The sequence below is a fragment of the Chenopodium quinoa genome, unplaced genomic scaffold (genome assembly GCF_001683475.1).
Source record: "Chenopodium quinoa cultivar QQ74 unplaced genomic scaffold, ASM168347v1, whole genome shotgun sequence".
NCBI classification, from domain to species: Eukaryota; Viridiplantae; Streptophyta; class Magnoliopsida; order Caryophyllales; family Amaranthaceae; genus Chenopodium; species Chenopodium quinoa.
Window position 1 is genome coordinate 10,398,777 of NW_018742738.1, and position 23,342 is coordinate 10,422,118.

At 36.0% G+C, this 23,342-nt stretch overlaps 2 protein-coding genes across 2 annotated transcripts; one reads left to right on the forward strand and one right to left on the reverse strand.

The window, feature by feature from the left end:
• The first annotated feature begins 283 nt into the window (after positions 1-283).
• On the forward strand, positions 284-8,539 carry LOC110724229 (protein PLASTID TRANSCRIPTIONALLY ACTIVE 10-like). Its single transcript, XM_021903637.1, has 12 exons — positions 284-1,036; positions 1,562-1,621; positions 1,712-1,741; positions 2,017-2,090; positions 4,254-4,335; positions 5,109-5,182; positions 5,309-5,375; positions 6,219-6,311; positions 6,689-6,865; positions 6,958-7,008; positions 7,321-7,472; positions 7,831-8,539. The coding sequence occupies exons 1-12, from the start codon at positions 284-286 to the stop codon at positions 8,255-8,257; spliced, it is 2,040 nt and encodes a 679-aa protein (XP_021759329.1). The 3' UTR covers positions 8,258-8,539.
• A 742-nt stretch (positions 8,540-9,281) lies between these two features.
• On the reverse strand, positions 9,282-15,654 carry LOC110724230 (3-oxoacyl-[acyl-carrier-protein] reductase 4-like). Its single transcript, XM_021903638.1, has 11 exons — positions 15,249-15,654; positions 13,297-13,439; positions 12,808-12,861; positions 11,768-11,848; positions 11,601-11,646; positions 11,374-11,468; positions 11,257-11,289; positions 10,956-11,090; positions 10,059-10,152; positions 9,871-9,953; positions 9,282-9,792 (listed from the first exon to the last, which is right to left on the reverse strand). Exons 1-11 carry the CDS (start codon positions 15,403-15,405, stop codon positions 9,760-9,762), a joined length of 954 nt encoding a protein of 317 aa, XP_021759330.1. The 5' UTR covers positions 15,406-15,654; the 3' UTR covers positions 9,282-9,759.
• Positions 15,655-23,342: the final 7,688 nt, after the last annotated feature.

A 23,342-nucleotide genomic window follows, 5' to 3' on the forward strand; every position in this document is an offset into this window, starting at 1 on the left:
AAACATAATAAATAATTGTATTAAAACAGAGGTGTTAAATCTGACCCGACCCGACTAAACTCGACTTGAATGTCTTAGACACAATAATTTAACGTGATAACTCAAACTCGAACTAAATTCGACCCAAATAGACCCAACTGAACTCGACCTAACCCGACCCGAATTAACACCTCATGCATGTTAAACCCGCGCAACGATTTAAACCAACTCTATCCATTAGCACCAACCTTACTCCATCTTCATGAGTGAAGCATTTCTTCTTCACTCACTTCTGCACTAAAACATGCATATCCTTCAAACCTCTCAATTCCTCCCACTCTCTCTCCTCTCTAAAACCCCCTTTAAACCCTCAATTTCCAATCTCCAAAACCCTAATTTCTTCCCCAATTTCTCTCTTCTCTCTTCTTCTTCAACCTCTTCTCTTCTTCCCAAACCCCCAAATGCCTATGCTCCCGATGAAGTCCCAGTTGACGAGACATTCCTCGAGCAATTCGGGCCGAAAGACTCGGAAACCGAGGAAGAAGCCCGAAAGCGGAACTGGGTTGAGCGGGGTTGGGCGCCATGGGAGGAGATTCTCTCTCCTGAAGCCGATTTCGCCAGAAAATCACTCAATGAAGGGGAAGAAGTTGCATTGAAAGACCCTGAAACAATTGAGGCATTCAAGATGTTGAAACCCAGTTACAGGAAGAAGAAGATGGAGGAAATGGGGTTGACTGAGGATGACTATTTTGCTAAACAGTTTGATATTAAGGGTGAGATTTTGGAGCCTTTGAAGACTTACTGGGATGGCCCCTTGGTTGTTCGCCACGTTGCGCCTCGCGATTGGCCGCCTCGGGGTTGGGAGGTTGATAGGAAGGAGCTGGAGTTTATTAGGGAAGGTCATAAGATGATGGCTGAAAGGGTTGATATCAAGGATTTGGATAATGTTATTAGGGAAAAAGAAGGGATGTCTATGGATAGGTATAAAATGTTTCTTAAGCAATACCAGGAGTGGGTTGAGTATAACAAGGATAGATTGGAAGAAGAGTCTTATGAGGTTGTTTTTCTCTCACTTTCTCTTGTTTTTCTAGCAATAAATTGAGCATTATTGCCATGAATTTGTGTTTATTGATGTGTTACATTTGGCTAATGAGAACCCAAAATTATATTCTTTTTCAAGGCATTTGAATGATTCTATAATTGGAATTTTGCTCCTTAGTTTTTAGATTATGATTGACCCAATTTAGATTGTGTTGATATCATGCTAGAGTAGTGAAACATTAACAATTCTAAGGATAAGGTTGTGTGCTTCTATATCTACCACGCCAATTTGTAGATGAATTAGGGAGTGTTGTCGTAATGTGTTAGTTTTGTGTGGCATCTTTTGATGAAATTAGATTAGATCTTTAGAAGTTGCCTATTGATTTATGCTGTTTAGGCTTCAGTTTGTGTAACGTGTTGTTTGGTTGGTATATTGTAATTGTTAATGCTATGGTTTTGCTATTGTTTGTGAGTTGTAACTAATAAGAATGATTCACTCATTCATATTGCTTAAGTCTTGAAATTATCAATGTTTATGCAGCATGATCAAGATTATCACCCAGGAAGAAGGAAACGAGGAAAAGATTATGTGGAGGGAATGGTAGGTTGTTGTTTATTGACTAATTATAACTTATATGTTGTTACATGACATGCAGAGCCCTTGATTGATCATCAATTTCCATTTTTGCAGTATGAACTACCGTTCTATTATCCTGGACAAGTAAGTTATTCTGGACTCTCTTGAGTAGTTGGCTATAACTGTAGATGAAGCTTTCTAATTAGAAGTATGGCTTGCATTTCTTTACTGGTATCTGCTGGACCACCAATCTCTAGATTTTTACTGGTTTGAGTGAGATGCTCTCTGTCTCCTGATCAAATGTGGATGTTACATTCATCCATCCATCTCTTACTGGTTTTTTTTCTTGGCTAATTGATGACTGCCTGCAATTGCACTCACGTAACAGATCACACTTGACACTATATCTTTGGATGCAGATCTGTTTTGGCCAGGTGACTACGTTACACCTATATCAAGGAGCATTTGTGGACATTGGAGGAGTGTATGAAGGGTAATCTATCCATCTTCTTGGTCTTCTTTCCTTCTTTCTATATTGCTTTTTACTCCCTTTTCTTAAATCTGAGATAGCATTGAAAAGAACACAATCCAACCTTTTTAGTTTATTTGTTTCTCTAGTTTTGTTGGAAAATAAAATTCCTTATGACGGTTCATGTTAGCCGACCCCAAATCATTCTGGGACTAATGTTTTGTTGTTGTTGTTGTATGTAGTCTACTGCATGATTGTCAATTCTTCCTTAAATAATTAAGCTTCTACCCTCGCTCCCTAGTTTACAAAACTGAATACCCCTATCTTCTTGTTTCATTTGCAATAAGATTTTTTTTCCTTGTCTGTATGATTAGTTTACTCGCCAATTAGAACACTTTCAAATCTTTGGAGTTTTTTTTTTTCAGTTCCTTTGGGCCACTTTGTGAAAACTGAGAAACTTTTTTTTTTTTTTTTTTTTTGTGTGTGTGTTGGCCATATGTAACTATTATCATAGTTTTAGTATCATCTTCTAATATTCCCTTTGCAATTTTATGCTTGGTATACATCATTAATTTATTAGTTAGGAGAATATAGTTGTTAATTGTCACTATTGTAGTATTGTCATCTCATTAATACAATAACACAAGCAAATCCTCAATCCCAAAGATGGTGTCAACGGCATGAGCCAAGATTTTATTTTCAGAACTCGCCAACCATGATCCTCTCCTTTTATTCCTTTCTGTCCAATGTTATACGCTTCTACAAACCCAACTTCTCCATGTCCTTAAACTCATTCCATCCAAGACATTATTGGTCTTCCCTTTCTTCTTATAAAGATCCCCTTGCCTCAACCCTCAACTATCCTTACTCCAATCTCCGCTTCTTCCAATCTCCACTTGAATACTTAACCCAACACGATTGGTTCTCCCTATTCTTTATACTCGTTGACTTATTGTCATCTCATCATAATAGAGAAAAATATTGGTGCATTATGTATGAGATGGAAAAACAAAGAAATGCAACTATTTACCCATTATATTGGAGTTTTAAACAAGTAATATAGTTGTATTATAATTGTGCTTCAGTGTGAGAGAAATGTGTTTTTCCCCAATTTATTGTGGTTTGGGTAAAATCTGTTGATTAGTTGATACTTATTGTGCAACCGGAAAAATGATACATCTAGGAAGGATAAAAAAAAATCTGTTTTCTTATAATTGATAAAATTAACCTTCATCCCGGCTACTCGTTATCCTAAGCATAGTATGTCCAATGTGAATTGTTCCTACACTTTACATACTCAAGCAGCCTATTCAAACAAACAATTTTCTGATTTTACGCAGTATCATTCATAAATAACACTTTTCTTTATCTATATGATTTTTGTGGCTCTTACATCAGTTATATGAATATTGAAATTGCATGCACTATTCTTCATAATGTAAATTTTTATAACATGGAAATGAGAGGCGTGCAGAGGGAGGGCCAACAATCCTCCTGGGTCAAAGAAAAAAGAAAAACAGCACTGCAGTCATTGTACATATAAGAAAAGAATTCTTGGTTATAGGTAATCCCACCGGTAAGAAGCTACTCTCTCCCGCAAAATAAAATCACAAGACCCCAGATCTAAAGATTCAATCACCTGTCCAGAAAACTCACCAACATGATACCAAAGGAAACTGATTGCTCTATTATCTTCTCCTCCTTGAGCACAGTGCACTTATGTGTTATGCTGAAAGTCAGTAAGAAACCTTAGGTGCTGTAAATTGGCAGCAGGACATCCCCAATGGATAACCCCTGCCATTTCTAAGAACTGGTTCCATGGTTAACAACTGGCTTAGAGAAAGGGATTAACTAATTAGGTAAGGTAGAAACTCATAAAATAAGCCAGATTAGAGAGAGGAAGGATATATGCTAAACATAATTGAGGGTTTTCTGTTAGGTATTTTATGATTTGGGAGAGAGCAAGCCTCTCGAAAGCATATAACCAAACTAATCTACTGCTGTTTTTTAGATATGATCCACCAATGTTCATCTTCTATTCTTCTTCACTTAATCTCTATATTTGATCTTTGAATCTGTCTGAAGCTAAGTTGATTCTTAGCAAATACTTGCCTTTGTTAGTTATAGCATCTAACCTTTGTCTGAGAGTTTCCCTACTAATATGCTTTTGTGCACCATCCGTTTCAGGTGGGTTCCTATAAAAAACAATGATTGGTACTGGATTCGCCAGCACATAAAAGTTGGTATGCATGTTATGGTTGAGATTTTGGTGAGTAATTCAAATATTTGTTTGTGCATTGCTTCTTTTTGTTTAACCCTCCTCTTTGAAGAACTGAGGACCCACACATTTTGACTTTTGAGCACTCCTATCAATATTGCCCCTCATTTTTTATAACAAGTTATAAGCTTGCCTTATTAACTTTGCTCTAAATTCATATGGAGTTGCAACAGAATTTTGAGATAGTTACAGGACTTGTGGCATGAACTCATGAGCAGTCAAACTTGTATTTATCCATTCTATCCTCAACTTCATGCATCATAATTTATCCCGGTGTGTGTGTGTGCGCGCACGCGCACGTGGGTGTGGGTATGTGTGCGTGGGACTATTATTTATCCATTCTATCCTCAACTTCATGCATCATAATTTATTCTGGGGTGTGTGTGTGTGTAGTCTGTGTGTGTTATATTCGCACTTGTGTGTTTGTGTTGTTCTGTAAGCAGCACCTGAACTTGAATCAAGAGACCCATTATCAAAGTCTTTTTCTAATTTCTGTTATAATACATCTGCTTATGATGCAAATTGGTCAGAAGTTCCTCATGTTCTGATGCTGTAAACTGTTGCGCTGTTTATGTTCCTTTCTAAATCTAAGGATACTAAATACTTCATAGAAATTTGCAAGGGAGATTAAAGACTTCAGATACATAAACAGATTGTCAATTAGTCTTCAAATTTGTATATTTGCATGTTCCAGTGTGCTTTTATCTTGCTAGTAACTGGACATATTAATGGCTTTGTGTCTGACATGTTACTTTGCATTTCAGGCTAAGAGAGATCCTTATCGGTATAGATTTCCTCTTGAATTACGTTTTGTCGACCCAAACATTGATCATCTTATGTAAGCAGTTCCCTTCCTCATTAATTTCCTCAAAATTTTAGTACTCTATTATTTTATTGTCAATTGCTTGTCAATAATTTGATGCTTGAATTCTCCTTGCTCAAAACATTGGTCTCCATTTTGCAGCTTTCAAAGGTTTGAATATCCACCAATATTTCATCGTGATGATGATACAAATCTTGATGAATTACGAGTAAGTATATTACTTCTCTCCATAGCTTGCCGTGTTTTATATACCAAGAAACATCGATGCTTATTTGCAATGTTTGCTACTTTGCTCACAGTCTCACACTATACATTTGGCGTCTTGGCGATGTATCCTAACTCTTTGACCCATTGTTTCTCCAAGGCTTTTTACCCCCTTCCGTAGCTTATGTCAGTAGTAAAGAAGCCAAAAGTCTATGATTGCAGAGAGGTTGTTACAGACCTTACAGTTCAATCCTTGATCTGAAAAACTAAAGCAATGTCTGGCGAACTTTTCTCTAGCCGCAATCCAGCATAGACCTATATATATATATATATATATATATATATATATATATATATATATATATATATATATATATATATATATATATATATATATATATATATATATATATATATATATATATAACAGTCATTTTGAAGTTATTAATCGCTTTTGACTTGCCTATGAACCTATCCACTCTCCAGACTTTTCTTTGGCATCTAGGATATCGTCCCAATTACTAATTAATGACCAACCTAATTCCGGCTAGCAGTTATTAATCGTGAAGGGTACGTCTTCATTCCAATCTTAACCTTCGGCTTTGTTTTTCATTGGTTTATAAGAAAAGAAGTTGGATCCATTGTTCAAGTTGTTAATTCCCCCGCTGAAAGTTGGAGTTTGGTTTGATTTCAAATTTTAAATGGTCTAAAGCTGTTCTCAAACAAATCACATTTGCATGCGGTGATTTTAATAGATATAAGCGAGTAGGTGACTAGGTGATTGTGTCATATCTTATTTGAAAGATTTTCCTGTTTGTACTCTAAATTGAAGCTGCTTTGTATTCAGCGTGATTGTAGAAGGCCTCCTGTTCCCAGAAAAGATCTAGGAATCAAAGTAGAAGAAGAGTCTCTTTTGTCTGATCATCCATATGTTGACAAGGTAAAAACAAGGTTGATGCTGATTTTCCAGACTCTTTCACTATCTTATGTTTACATCTTAAATATTTTAATCGTTATTCAATGAAAAGATAAACTTTGTATCTTGAAGAAACAGTACATAGCGTAGTCAGTTAGTTGTATAACTATTCTGTTTATAGGGAACAAACAACAGTCTATGCACTGATTTTGTTGAAGTGAAGAGCCACTGCAAGTAGTGTGGAATGTAGATTAGATAATTTTGACATAAATCAGAAACGTATCTAGAAAGAGAGAAATTTAGAAGAAAGTGAACCTCTTACATCACCATGCCCCCATTAATTGTCAAACCTGCTTGCAAGACTAAGTTCTTTAACCATTTACTTTTTCCATATCATGCAGCTGTGGCAGATTAATGTAGCTGAGCAGATGATCTTGGATGATATGGAGGCTAATCCTGACAAATATAAAGGGAAGAAACTGTCAGAACTGACTGATGAAGAAGAGTTTGATGAGAAAAATAGTGTGGAATACACAAAAGTTTATTATAAAAACTCACTGTTGCCAAAAACAATATTGGTAAGCATAATTTGTCTGCCAAATCACTAATTATAGTTTTGAGTTGGCGTGTTTGGCAGTACTACTACTGATGTTCTTCATGTGGTTGACAGAAAACAAGTGTCAAGGAACTTGATTTGGAATCAGCTTTTGCTGAGCGTCAGGTTGATCACTTGCTCCTCTTTTTAGATGTTTCATTTTCTCTACCCCTCCGTTTTAAAAGGGAAGGGAAAAAAACAAAAAAAAAAAAAAGAGAATGCGCAGAGGGAAAAGGAATTATTGGACTACTTAACAAATTGACATATTTTAGTTGCCTATGGTCATTGATAATCAGTTTATACCACCACTATGAATGAAAACATAATGTAGAAGACAGCAAGTTTTGGCACAGTTTTGTTACCTAATTACCAAGGAGATGTTATCATTTGTGTGCATTATCTTAGTGCTTTGCTTATACATGTTTTCCTTTTCTTCAGCTTCACAATAGACTTCAAAAGGAAGCAGAAGAAAGAGGGGAGAACTACAAAGTTCACAAACTAAGACGAAACTTAGAGATGGATGAGTATGATTTAATCCACTGGCGTCGTTCGTTTGAGGAAAGAGAAGCTCTTCTGCGAGATATAAGCTGGTATTTTCACTACTCTTAGGTGCATTAGCCACAAACTTTTTTCTTATTTCGGGCCTTTGACCTGTATGATCCTCCTCACCTGCATCCCAGAAAAGAACTGGGTAAGAGCAAACTGACTGTGGGTAACAAAGACTAAAAGAATATAAAGCCTGGTGTTTCTTCAATTATTGGAATTTAAAGTTATGGACAATATGACAATTTGGATGCAGTCATCATACGAAGAAAGCCAACTTATACTAGGGTTTTGAGAAATGACATTAATGTAAATTATATTTAACAAACTAAGTGCTTTAAAGTTTTGTTCTGGTGTTGAACATGTCCTTAGATTGCTTAGTACTAAGACTCGAATTTATTGCAGTCGCCGAGCTCTTGGCCTACCACTTCAAGAACCAGGGAGATATGTTGATCCCAGTATTCTTGGCAAAGATCAATATGACCCTTCTCACCCCTTGTATCGCTATGACTATTGGGGAGAGCCAAAGAACTCAGAGAAGAGTAAACAGGAGCGGATGACAGATGCTCACAACAAATCTATTGTTGGAAAGGGGAATGTTTGGTATGAAATGTCTTATGGAGACGCAATTGAGGAAATGAAGCATAGGGAAGCCCAACCAAAGGACACTGCAGAGAGGCAGACAGACGAAGATTTAGGTTTAGATGATGATAGTGATGATGATTTTGACTACAGCATTCTAAGCGACTTGAGTGCTGAGTATGCTAGCCAACCTCATGTGAATGGGACAGAATCACCCAGCATATCAGATGAGGGTATGTTCGAAGATTAGTTTGCAACTTTGCAATGAGTCAGAAGAAAAATCTGTCAGTTGTACAGTAAATATTTTATTAGGAAAGTAGGAAAAATTAGTTCACACTTCCAATAGTGTGAAAGCATTTTGAGGGGTATCGAGTATTTATAAAATTTATTATGTGTTATAATAAGATGTCTATCTCTAAACTCAAGGATATGGGCTTTTGTACAGATCGAATAGAAATGAATATTTTTGAGCATGATTTTGGCTTATGTTTGCTTTGTAAGTGGATTGAAATTCAGATTAATTTTTTGCTCTTATCTCAGTTTTGCCATTATACGTGTCTTTTCACCATAATTTGCCTAAATATAATTTGGAATGAAGGTGAGAAAATTTACTACTAATAAAAGGTTTGTTTGGTTCACCTATCACCTTATATTCACTTTTTTTGAGCTCAATAAAAATAAGTTCAAAGAGGTTTAGATAAGTTCTAATAAAGGTTAGGGCTACTAGCCTATACCATCCATTAAACGAAACTACCATTAAACGAAACTAGTTGCACACCTCCCTGCTAATGGTAACCACTAAGACAACCACCCACTGCTGCTTCCATTGGCATAACATTACTTCAACAGTCATATTGGTGATATTGCATAGGATCTGGGAAGGCAATGTTAAAGATGATCAAGAATTTAGTCAGATTTGAAGAATATGCAACACACATTATGCATAAATTAATTCTGCGACAATCAAATTAAAACATGTTGAAACTACTTATATACTACGTATACAAGTATATGACAGATTACTCTTGGTTGGGACCAGGCCGAGAGTAAACAATGAATTTGCCCAGGGCAATCTGGCGTTGCCCAAGGAGAAAACACAGTTTCTTGGTTGGGACCAGGCCGAGAGTAAACAAGCAAGTTTGCTCTATCTGGGGGGACAGGGGGAGTCTTTCTGTGCAAAGAAATTGCGGTAACCAGTAAGGCCCCCAAGGCAGCAAAATAATCTACAACACTCGTTATGCATTTGTAAGATATAGATAGCATAATATTACGCATAATGCAAAACTCTAAAAACATCAGGGTTCATTTAATTCAACTGTTACAACACTGATATATCTTAATAAAAAATGCTTTCAGCTGGCTGTCTACTCAAGGAAAACATTTTCCAGAATTCTTTGACAGTTTTCTTCCAGTGGAAAGATTAATCACTTTCAAGGAATATTAGAATTCATTTCACAACGTTCTCAATTGAAACAACATAACCTAGAGGAAAACTATGTTTTTGAAGGGAAAATTTTAGGAACATGAATCTGGATTAATCTTGCACATGCCTGCTCCAAGGCAAACCAATACAATCTGATATTGATTAGTCTTTCTGTCAAGGTTACCAGCTATAGAGCCATAGAGTGATAGGAAAAAACCGACAAGAGTTCTAGTTTCCTTCCATATCTGATATCTCAGTCTCTATTCAATAACCACAATCCAGGCCGTAAATCCAAATGAATACTAGCTAATCTGATACCAGTGAACCTCTTACATCACCATGCCCCCGTCAATTGTCAAAACCTGCACTCAAGATATTGAATCAATATGTTCGCAACAACTGAACATATCAAATGCAAAATTACAAAGTAGCGGCAATACCTGTCCAGTGATATAACTTGCGGCAGGGTTAAGTGCCAAAAATTCCACTAGTCCAGCAACTTCCTCGGGTTGACCATATCGTCCTGTAAATATTTTCCAAGACATTAGAATCACCTTTGTATTATATACTGTAAGTATAAATAGTTAAACCACCCTTCTTAAAAAAAATCCAGCTACTCATGACTCACCAAGGGGGATATTCTCCAGAATTTTCTTCTCAATGTCATCTCCAAGCTTGGCTGTCATATCAGAGGCAATGAATCCTGGGGCAATAGCATTAACCTATAGAACATTGCCAGTCAGTTACAGTGAATAAGAACACTAAAGGCATATAAAAATCTGGTCCGAGATATAGTTGTACAGTGATACTTAAAACACATATACCTTAAGCCCTGGGTGTTTGGTTCACTTTAAATAAAATTTCAGAACTGCCCTTGTACATGTTATTGCTCCCTCCTCCCCTCTCTCCTCCCAACTTCTCCATTTTTGGTGCTAACAGTGTCACACACACAACCAATTCTCTTCCTCCTACCTACTTTCCCTCTTTACTCCTACCACTGGGCAACTTCAATCTGAAGTAATGCCAACGAGATCCCCAAATGCTAGCGCCTAGCATTCTAGAAGTGCTAATCAGATCAAATCAATACTTAGATCTGGGGCACTTTATCCCCAAATGTTTGTAGTGTTGTTAAACTTCACAACATACAGTAAACCCCTAATCTGATTGCAATGGCAGTGGAGAAAAAGGGAGGGAGGAGAGGGGCCGCAACAGTGAGGGAGGGAGATGATGGTAAAATAACAATGAGTGGTAGGCGGTAGCCGCAATAATGGTATTGATTTAATTCTGGACAATAAATCTGACTCCATGGGCTTAGGTTTAAGTTCCCCCCCCCCCCCTCTCCCCTCCCAAAATATTAGATACTGTTACTCAAAACCAGTGAGCCAAATGCCCAGTTACCACAATACTCAATATAATGATATCAAAGGGAGAGAATAAAAAGGGGGGGGGGGGGACTATGTCCCGTAATTTTCTTACTGCATATATACTTTGAGCTTATATGATGATTAAGAATTTAAATACTTGCCTTAATATTCCTGCTGGCATACTCCTTCGCTACAGATTTTGTGAAACCAATAACACCGGCTTTTGCAGCACTATAGTTTGCCTGCCCAGCATTGCCCATAAGACCAACCACTGAAGCTACATTTATGATTCTCCCCTGTATATATAGTCAAATAACATCCAGAAGTAAATGAGTCACGGAAAATTCAGAAAAAGCAAAAATCATATAAGCATCATTTGATTAACATCATATTAATACTTCTTAGTTTCAGGTTATTCAATTTTCAACATGCTTAATCTTCAAAAGCAATATTTACAAATACCTTTCTCTTCTTCATCATAACTTTTGAAGCAGCCTGCAACAAGGAAACAACTCCTCATACTTACAAACTTAATAATCAATAGACCACACACCGCAAAGTATAGATGATTGCACAAACCTGAGTGCAAAGAAAAACCCCTGTGAGATTTAAATCAATGACGTCTTGCCACTGTGATTTTTTCATTCTCATCAATAAGCCATCTCGTGTAATACCTAAACAGCATGGAACATTATGGTTGTGAAATTCTCAATTGAGAAAAAAACTTAAAGTCTATAGCAGATGAGATCTATCAACTCATAATATTCAGGAGAACAAATTAGGGTCATAGAGATAAATGATTTAACCTGCATTATTCACCAATACATCAACAGTTCCCCATGCATCTACAGCCTGCAAATGCAATTTAGATAAGGTCCATCAATAAATTTCCTCTGATGGTTAAATAGAAATATTCAGATAGAAATTGTGTTTGTAGAATTATTGAAGTTTATTACAGAGCAAGGAAGCTCACAGTCTTTATCATTGATTCTACATCTTCTTCTTTTGATACATCACCCCCAAATGTAAGAGCTTGACCTCCATATGACTCAATCTGAGAGCATATTAAAACAAAAAATATTCATAAAACTAAAAGAAAAGGAAGAGATCTGAAATAAAATAATAAATGTGCATTTATATCACCAAAGCTTCAACAACAGGAACAATGTTGCTTTTATGCCAATTACTGCTCTTTATTACTCAAACTTCAGAAACAATACCGTTCAACAGCATTAAGAGAAGAGTTTGTTTTTTAATGACCGGAACTAGCTCACTGACACTATATGTACTTTCTCTGTTCACTGATTATTGCATCATTTACATTTTAAGGAAATTTCACAAATATTGCACCATACCCAATTTTAGGAAAACAAATATCTCCTACACGTGTTGCTTTAGTTACTGAATTCAATTACAAAGGCAAATTAATGATTTTGCCTCTCTCTCCTTCCGTTCCCAATACCTAAAATCTGGTATGGTGCAATATTCTGGGAGCAGAGGAAGTATTATAGTAAAACTCAAACCAATAACCAACAAATAAGAAAACGAGAAAATGGTCTCAGAGAAAGATTATTAACTAAGAGAACTTGATTTGCAAAACATTCATCTCTGATATTATATTTATGCAAACGTATTTCATAATATATTAATATTGAGCAAGGGTTTCTGACTTCCAGGTCATCACAATGGTATTTTAACATAACAGCCTAAAACTGTATCCAAGTGAAATCAACAACAATCTAGATAGCTAGACCATTAGGTCTCGTAACTCTCAGAAAGTTACTTACAAACTCATATAATTCTAGTGACATAGGAACACAACGGAGACTCATACAGCCCTTAGACAAACAAAAGCAAATGGTCAAGGACCTATGAGTACAGAAAAATTAATGATGACATGGAACAAATGCACTAACAGCAAAACATATTTTAGTAAGAAATGAAGCAACAATGATTTTAAAATCTAAATTCTGAGTTCACAAGTCCAAAAAAATTTAATAGACAAATATTGACCTCTTTAGATACTTCTTCCGCCTCTTTTGATGACCTCGCATAATTTACAAGGACCTGTAGCAATACATCCAATTCAAGTTTAATAAACAATATGGAGATGTCATGCTTAGATTGATATGAAACCCAGTTTAGTGAAAACCCTCCAGCAATCTCAGAAGGAAAAAAAAAAGTTACATTGTCTTAATATATTTTGCAATCTCATTATTTCTCTTTTACCACAACATCAAATTTTCCCAACTTTAAGTAAATTTCATTTCAAAACCCAAAACTTTCACACTCAAATGGTTAGGACTCGTAGGGGCTGATTTAAAGGTTATATTTAATTCAATATTAGCATTTCTCCTTACTACTTTCAAGCCTTTTTCAGTTAGGGTAAAGATTATCAACTCAGACAATTTACAGAATTAGGAAGAAACAAAATCAAGTTCCGTAGGAGCTTCAATTTGAGATTAGCTACACTAAATTACCCAATATGTGTTAGCTACAAACCTTACAGCCAGCCTTTCCCAACGTTAATGCAACAGCTCTCCCAATTCCTCTAGAAGCTCCAGTGACAACAACAACAGGGGATTCAACTTGTTGCACCGCATCGACAGCAGCTTGTTCAGCAGTTGCAACCTGGGCTTTAATACCTAAGTATAAGTTTAATGAAAACATCAGCATAACATCAGCACCCCTGGGTCCATCACGGAAGATTAGTCCAGTGTTGTATTGTCCATGATATTAAAAGAAATATCTATGGAAGAAAAAAAAAAAAAAAAAGAGAGTGCAATGACTACAGTCCATGCTAAAGCAAACACCGACAATAAAACTAATGCAAACTAGACAATGTTTAGCAAAAGGGATTTCAGGCTAATAGCAACGATTAAATCATCATAACACAGCTCTCCCTTGTTTCAAACAAGAAAAAGTAAGGCTTGCAAACAACCACCACCGCCCAGCAAGAATTTGCCCATGGCAAGGTTTAGGGAGTTCCAAATGTATGAATATAATTCAATATAGACCTAATGATAGTTAAAATGTAAACTAAGTACTTTTATAATTTTTGCAATATTTGAAACATTATAGTCCTTTAAAGTTTAAACATTTAAAATAGCTCAAAATGTTCTTTAACTATAAGCCTTATATCATATACCTGCACAAACATTACATTCTTTAATTTTTAGCGACTTTGAATAATATAATGCATAATTAATTTCTAGATAATAGTGACAAGATCAAAAGCATATCAGATTAATAAATTCTGGACACAAGCTGTAATATACTGATTTTCTGATTGCAAGTAGTATATAAACTAAGGATAGGTTATATTTTGATAGGTAATGGCTGAAAGGTTACAAAAGGATAGGTTAATAGCTTGATGCTATTACTCTCTTGATAACTCTAGGTTATCAGTTTATCACTCTACAAACAACTTGAGGTTACTACGCTTAACATGTTTCCTCACAATTTACATAATGTCCTATTGCCTTCACTACAACACTTTATTTACTAAAGCCACATTACAAATCATTAACCTAATATTAATTGCTCTTGTCATCTACTGCTGCCAAACAAAACAGAGAGCAGAGGCCCAAAAATTTTCACCCTAGTGCTTCTTTAATTAATTTTGTCTCCTAGTGTTGCTCCTGGTACCGGGTCCATTACACAAACTCTTGTGTTTTAAGGTATTAAGTCCAAATTGGTACTAATTTCCAAGCAACAAGCCAACAATAGCACCATATCAAGATGTATGCACCTGAATTATCGATGTGTTTTCCAACAAACCTCCATTAAACTTTTTGACACAAGTTAAAAAGCGTAATTAAATTATTTTTACTTATAGATGATGCACACATTACAATTCTATTTCTTCACATTGCATTATCTTTTTGCTGGAAGATCACATTGGTAACAGCTTAGCATTAAAGCATATACTTCCATCACCCAAAGAAGACTCAAAAGGTCACAAATCTACAAACTTTACTCATTATACATAGGGCAAAACGGCATATTAAAGAGTTCAACACGGATATTGTAACAATCGAATAATATGAACATGATTTCCAACATTAAGATTTCGTAAACAAACCAACTTCATTCCATTAAGTTAACCAAAATGTGGCGCATTCGCATTTCACAATGGAAGTCACAAAGCACCTACACTCCTCATACTCAGAAGTGCAAAACGACATCAGCAATCTTGAAATTGTCAAATAAACAAACATTCCAACTATACAATTTTATGAATTAGGCAAATTCGATACATATATGTTCTATGTAACTGAAATAACAAGTACGATGAATACAATTCAAAATCAAATAACAATGCCTTATAATTCTAAAATCAATGAAACTATAACGGCACTATCAACTGAATAATAAAGTACAGTAATCACAATTCAAAAACAAAGAAAAAATAATAAAACGATTGAGATCGAAAGAGAGAAAAGAAAGAATACCAGAAGGATTGGAGGAGGTCAAGGGTCGAAATTGAGAGAGGCGAAGTGAAGGAGTAGGAAGGCGGAGTTGAGAGATCGGGCGTCGGAAAGGCGAGGCTAAGGTAGAAGTGTCGAGCTTGGCGATTGAGGTTGCAGCTGCTGCGGCAGCGGTAGCCATGGAGAATCTGTCACGGAGAACGAAGGATAATCGAGTGAGAGTCGCCACAATATGCAGAGAGAATGAAGGAGTGTGTTTGGGTGGAAACTCGTTTGCTGATATGTTTGGTTTAGTTGCTCACTATCTTTGGGTGGTCATTTCTATGCTTGGGAAACTCCGTCGGTTTTTTTTTTTTTTTTTACAAAGCGCTAAAAATCTAATACTTGTATCATATCATATCATATAATAACTAATATATAAAGTTAAACTTTTAGCCAGGTCACGAGGCATCGACACTTGGCGTTTTAACTTTTCGCCAAGTGTCGCGCCATGTTGGATAGATTTAAACAGACGTTTTAAAAGTTAATTTAAAATTCTATTTGGATATAATTTTAGCATAAAAATGTTAGTTTAGAGTTTTATTTTCAATAAAATACCAATATTTCAGAGGTATAAATTGAATTATAATTTTGTTAAAAATTTTCGATTAAATATATCAAATCGTCATAAAAGCACATCAATTCCTAACTAATTTTGTATCAATGATAAAATTAAAATTTTGACATATAGATTAAAATTTTATATTCAATAAACAACCCGAGCATCGCACGAGGCACAAAACTAGTATATATATAAAGGGGAGTTTTTTCTCGAGTTTATAGAGAGCTACATAGGATTTAATTTTTTTAGCGCGCCACGTAAGATAAACAATTTTAGTGGTACCCAATTAAATACGAGATTATTAATTTCTTTTAGAATTAAATAATTTAAATGACACGTAAGCATAATTGACGAATGGGGTTTCCCAGTTTAAATTAATTAAATATAAAATATGATCTTTTGATATCAGGAATTTTAGTGGTAGCCAATTAAATACGAGATTATTAATTTCTTTTAGAATTAAATAATTTAAATGACACGTAAGCATAATTGGCGAATGAGGTTTCCCAGTTTAAATTAATTAAATATAAAATATTATCTTTTGATATCAGGAATTTTATCTAAATATAAAAGAAATTTTAGCACATAAATATATTTATACTTATTTTTTTAAAAAAAAAATTAAACAAACCGTGCATCGCATGGGCTACATCTAGTATACTTTGTCTGTGTCATAATATAGTTCCAATTTTCCTATTTTGGAGATTCAAAATGTTGTTTCTCTATCTATTTTTGGATAGTACTCCGTATATAAATACCATTATACCCTTATTTTTTTAACTTTATTTATTGTACTTTTTAATTTACTCTTGACTTTTGCACATGTTTTGTACTTTTTTTCACTTTCTCTTTCCAACTTTACAAAGTTTCATATGTGGCTGGCCACACGGTGTGGCCAGCCACAAATTTTTTTATTTTTAAAAAATTATTTCTCTCTTCTCTCTATTCTCTTTCTCTCTCCTCTTTTCTTCTTCTTCAAGCCAGATCTCATTTTCTCAGAGAACGTAACACAAATTTCGCAATCGTCATCAATAGTCGTCTTCATGGTTCGTTCGTCGGTGGTTCGTTCGTCGGAAGTAGTGGTTTCACTGGGAGGGTAGTGGTGGTTTGGTGACTCCGCCGTCGGAAAACAAGTTCAAAGTTTGTAAGGCCAAATTCGGCCGTGAAAACTCTAGATCTAGAATTTTCATGGTCGAATATGGCCTTTTTAGCCATATTTGAAGTGATATTCAAAACCATTGTTAACATTTTAAGGTATTTGTTTGATTTGATTTTTTTTTAATGGTTTGGTTGGATAGGGGTTTGTTTGTGGGTTAGGGGCTAGTCGCAAGGCGTTTAGGTTGGTAGTGGTTCGTTGGTGGTGGTTGTTGGTGGTAGTTTTTTTGTTGGTGGTGGGTAAGGGGTTACCAGATCCGTTTAGGGGTTACTAGGTGGTCCGGTTAGGGGTTACTAGGTCGGAGGTCAGGGGTTACTAGGTCGGAGGTTACTAGGTCGGTTAGGGGTTACTTCGGGTTAATTACTAGATCGGCGGCCAGGGGTTACTTGGGGTTAATAGGTCGGGGGTTACTAGGTCGGTTAGGGGTTACTTGGGGTTACTAGGTTGGGGGTTACTAGGTTGGGGGTTACTAGGTCGGTTAGGGGTTACTAGGGGTTATTAGGTCAGGGGTTACCAGGTCGGATAGGGGTTACTAGGTCGGGGGTTACGAGGTCGGTTTGGGGTTACTAGGTCGAGGGTTACCAGGTCGGTTAGGGGTTACTTGGGGTTACTAGGTCGGAGGTTACTAGGTCGATTAGGGGTTACTAGGTCGGCCAGGGGTACTAGGTCAAGGGTTACTAAGTCAGTGAGGGGTTACTTTTGTCTTGGGGTTACTTTGTCGGGGAGTTACTTTGTCATTTGCTGATTTGACAACCTGCCGCATGGTGCGGCCAGCCGCACCAGAAACCCACTGTTCCAACTTATATCTATGATTATACTTTGGATTTTTTGACTTTTGCTACCTGTGAAACAACTCGATTTCAATTTTGCTACCCACCAAAACTTTTATTTTATTTTACTACCTAACATATGTACTTTTTTAAAATTTTGCTACCCGTTAATGAAATCTATTAGGGTTCCGTTAAGTTTATTATTTTTTTTAAAAAATAATAATACATTAAAAATTAAAAAATTAATAAAAAATAAATAAATAAACAGCCACCCCTCAACCGCCACCCCTTCTCTCCCCCCTGCCGGCGGCTGGCACCCAGAGTTTCGGCCGGCGCCGGTGCGCAAACCCACCCCTCCCTACGCAGCCCCCTTTCCCCCACTCCCTACGCAGCCCTGACCCCCCTTTCCCTACGCAACCCCGACCCCATCCCGAACCAAAAACCCCCCTTTCCCCTTCATCCATCACTGCCCACCTCAAGCCACCCACCCACCTCCCTCTTTCGAAATTGGTTCGACTTTGGGCATAATTCGAACAATATTGTCGAAATTGTTTTAGGGCTTTTGTTTGTTTACATTTGAATTGCAAAATCATGTATTTAATTGTTGTTTTCGTTTTGAAACCAATGAGTTTGATTCGAAAAAATTAAAAACCCTAATTTTTCCCCCAATTTGATTTCAAAATTTAGGGGCTTCGTTAAGGGGGTTCGAGTGGCTGGGAGGTGCCACAGGTGGGTCGCGGGTGGGTTGGGTCGCAGGTGGATTGGGTCGCGATGGGGTGTTGTTGCGACGGAGTGGTCTCGCATGTGGGTTCGTGAGCTGGGCATTTATAGGCTATTTCGTGGGTGGGTGGCTGGGTGCTTTCGAGGGTTTCGTGGGTGGGTGGCTGGGTGCTTTCGAGGGTTTCGTGGGCAGTGATGGATGAGGGTGGTGGAGGGAGGTGGGTGGGTGGCTTGAGGTGAGCAGTGATGGATGAAGGGTGGTGGAGGGACGTGGGTGGCTGGCTTGAGGTGGGCAGTGATGGATGAGGGTGGTGGAGGGAGGTGGCAGTTGAGGGGAGGGGTGGTAGGGGTGGCTAAGGAGGGAGTGGTGGTCGGAAGGTGGTAATGAGGGTGGCTGGATCTCATTAACGGATTATTAACGAATTCCGTTAACTGGTAGCGAAATTGAAAAAACGGGATTTGATAGGTAGTAAAATAAAATAAAAGTTTTCATAGGTAGCAAAAGTTAAATCGACCTATTTGACAGGTAGCAAAAGTCAAAATTTCCTTATACTTTTCATTTTTATTAATGTACTGCGTCTACTTTTTCCTCCTATTTATTAAATACCGTAAAAAATACAAACATATTCTATATTATGGCCTGGTACGGAGAGAGTATTACCTCCATTTTTTTAGTTGACACCATTTGATTTTCTACACTATTCATACACTACTGTCTAATAGGTACGATAAAATATACTAATATAGTCATGTGTAATCTTGTTTGAATCTTCTCAATGTATATTTTATTAATATCCACTTTTTATAATTTTATAATGTTGACAATTAGAGGTATTAAGGCCTTGTTCTGTTCACCTTATTTTCACTTATTTCAGGGTTAATAAGTTAAAATAAGTTCAGATAAGGGTTAATAATTTCAAATAAGATAAGTTCGGGAAAAATAAGTTAAGATAAGTAAAAATCAGGTGAATAGAACACACCCTAAGCGTTAAAAACATGTGTTGGTAAGCGTAATAATAAAAAGGTGCCAAAGTTTTCTATATAACGACATTGCGACACTTGGCGTTTCAACTTTTCGCCAAGTGTCACGCCACATTGGATAAATTTAAGTAGGGTTCATAAGTTAGTTTAGAATTCTATTTGGATAGAATTTTAGGATAAAACGATTAGTTTAGAGTTTTATTATCGATAAAATACCAATATTTCAAATGTAATTGAATTATAATTTTATTCAAAAAAAATTATTAGATTATAATTGTAGACACCCATTTGTGTCTCCCCAAAACCAAACCCAGTGATGAGTACCTTTCGCGACGAATCATAATCGAATGAAGTGAAAGTGTGGAAAGTTTAGTGTTGCGAATAATTTTAATTTCTTTTCTCTTCTCTCTGTTTTTGAAAACTTATTTTAAGAAAACAACCAATCCAGTTTGGTTGGTCCATGATATGGGTCCAATAGTAGTGTAGTTGGATGGGACTTGACAAGACCTTTCCAACGATATATTATAAGCCCAATTCCGATGAATATTGAGGAAGTTATGGCCAATTTACTGAACTGGGCCCGGTTTGAGCCTTATTTGCGGCCCAATGATCTAGGGGAGGGCCTAATATAGATTTATCATTCCTAATGCAATTATGAATGGTTTTAGTCTTCTAGAAGGTTCTTTTCATTCCTAATTCAATTAGCATTGATAAATTGACTTTTGTTGACTTTTCAGAGTTTTAATTAAAATCAAAAAGCATTTTTGAGGAAAATATACGATTTTATCCTCCTATACGGCAAAACTTATCTGATTTGAGAAAGCGCGTCGAAAACAAGCTTGGCGCCTGACTCCAGGCATTGGCGCCTGGCGCCAGTTAGCCAGGGTTGGCGCCAGCTCTGTTTCAGTTGCGCCAATACTCTGCTTTGTTAATTTTATCTTTTTGGCTGATTTTCTCTATAAATAACGACGTAAAAACTCCGTTTTCGTTCACCTACAATCAGTTTTCAATTTTCTCTTATTCTCTTTAATCATTCGCTAATTCTCATCAAGTTTTCTTTAATTATTTCACCATCTCTCTCTCTCTCTGTTTTTCTAAACTTGCTTTTTACATACAAAATTCCGCATTCATTAGATCTAGAAACACCTAGCCATATTCGAAGTTTCCTTCGCCCTAGACATGAAAGGTTTAATTTCTGAGGGTTTGGTCCCAAATCACTCTTTCAATTATTTAATTTAATTGTTTTATTATTTTCCTTGAAGTTACTAACGTGTGTATTTTGTTATTAGAAAGAGGTACGAAGCATCAATGTAAGTGCTTTAATGGTTTTTAATTGATATTATGATGTAGAAATCATGTTTATATTGTTATTATGATATTCCTAGTATCATGTTTAGGGAAAAGGTTATAATATCAAATATGCTTATTATGATTCCTGCGATGCTTCCTATGTTCTTCCTAATATTTATGATTGTTAGTATCATGTTAGGGTTAAAGATTTGATTTTTATTGCTTAGTGACATGCTAGGGTTTGTTATTAATCTTGTTAGTATCATGCCTAGGATCTTGCTATTATTATGCTTTAATATTAACAAGGACATGATTATGATTATAATTGTTATAATTTATGATAATTATTTTATTTATTATTAATATTATAATTATTATTTATTATGATTATGATTATGATTATGTTGCTTGATATATATTGTTATTGCTTGATCACGCCTTCTATGCATGTTTTAAAGGGAATTTGTACTTGTAATCACGTTTAATAAAATAATTAATAATCTTGTTAGGTTTAATATGATTATAATTCAAGTGATCGCAAATAATAGATTTATTTGTGCATTAATATTCAACCAACATAGATAAACAGGTTTAGGGTTAGTCTTATTGATTGCATGTTAATTAAAAAGCGCACATGAATACGATCAGAATAAAGTAGAGGCCTATTGTAGACACCCATTTGTGTCTCCCCAAAACCAAACCCAGTGATGAGTACCTTTCACGTCGAATCATAATCGAATGAAGTGAAAGTGTGGAAAGTCTAGTGTTGCGGATAGTTTTAATTTCTTTTCTCTTCCCTATGTTTTTGAAAACTTATTTTAAGAAAATAGCCAATCCAGTTTGGTTGGTCCATGATATGGGTCTAATAGTAGTATAGTTAGATGGGGCTTGACAAGAGCTTTCCAACGATATATTATAAGCCCAATTCCGATAAATATTGAGGAAGTTATGACCAATTTACCAAACTGGGCCCGGTTTGAGCTTTATGTATGGCCCAATGATCTAGGGGAGGGCCTAATATGATTTATCATTCCTAATGCAATTAGGAATGGTTTTAGTCTTCTAGAAGGTTCTTTTCATTCCTAATTCAATTAGCATTGATAAATTGACTTTTGTTGACTTTTCAGAGTTTTAATCAAAATCAAATAGCATTTTTATATGATTTTATCCTCCAGTACGGCAAACTTATCTGATTTTCGAAAACGCGTTAAAATTAGGCTTGGCGCCTAACCCCAGGCTTTGGCGCCTAGAACCAGGCTTGGCGCCTGGCGCTAGCCATTGCGCCTAGCGCTAGTGTTGGTGCCTGGCGCCAGTTAGCCAGGGTTGGCGCCAGCTCTGTTTTTTGTGCGTCAGGCTCTGTTTTGTTTATTTTATCTTTTTGGCTGATTTTCTCTATAAATATCGTACTAAAAACTCTGTTTTCATTCACCAATTCTCACGATCAATCATCTACATTCACCTACAATCAGTTTTCATTCGCAATCATTAATTCTCTAATTCTCTCTTAATTCATTCATCTCTTTCTCTCTCTTTTCTAAACTAGCTTTTTACATACAAAATTCCGCATTCACAAGATCTAGAAACACCTAGTCATATTCGAAGTTGCCTTCGCCCTAGACGAGGTTTTAATTTCTGAGGGTTTGGTCCCAAATCTCTATTTCAATTATTTAATTTAATTGCTTTGTTTATTATTTTCCTTGAAGTTACTAACGTGTGTATTTTGTTATTAGAAAGAAGTACGAGGCATCAAAGTAAGTATTTTAATTGATTTATTATGATGTAGAAATCATGTTTATATTGTTATTATGATATTCCTAGTATCATGTCTAGGGTATTTTTAATATTAAATATGATTCCTGCGATGCCTTTTATTCTCTTCCTAATATTTATGATTGTTAGTATATTTATTGCTTGATCACACCTTTTATGCATGTTTAAGGGAATTTGTACTTGTAATCACGCTTAATAAGATAATTAATAATCTTGTTTAGGGTTAATATGATTATAATTTCAAGTGATCGCCAATAATAGATTTATTTGTGCATTAATATTCAACCAACATAGATAAACAGGTTTAGGGTTAATCCTATTGATTGCATGTTAATCAGAAAGCGCACATGAATACGATCAGAATAAAGTAGAGGCCTATTATTAGGGCATGTTCAATCTCTTTTAGGTTGGATTTGTACCTTCATCCTCGAACCTTATTTGGTTCAAGACCTTATGGAGTTGACGATCTCTTGGATCGTTAAGGGGTGTAACCTTCACCTCGTGAACGGTTTACAAGTTCTTAAAACTTGTTGGCGACTCTTTTGCTCTATCTTCTTCCCTTTTGGACGCCACCGTACTTTAGTGTATGATCACAGTGGGGTTCAAGCTAGGGGTTTAAAGCTTGAAATTTATTCCCAACACCTATTATTAGGGCAGGTTCAATCTCTTTTAGGTTGGATTTATACCTTCATCCCCGAACCCTTATTTGTTTCAAGACCTTATGGAGTTGACGATCTCTTAGATCGTTAAGGGGTGTAACTTTCACCCTGTGAACGATTTACAAGTTCTTAAAACTTGTTGGCGACTCTTTTGCTCTATCTTTTTCCCTT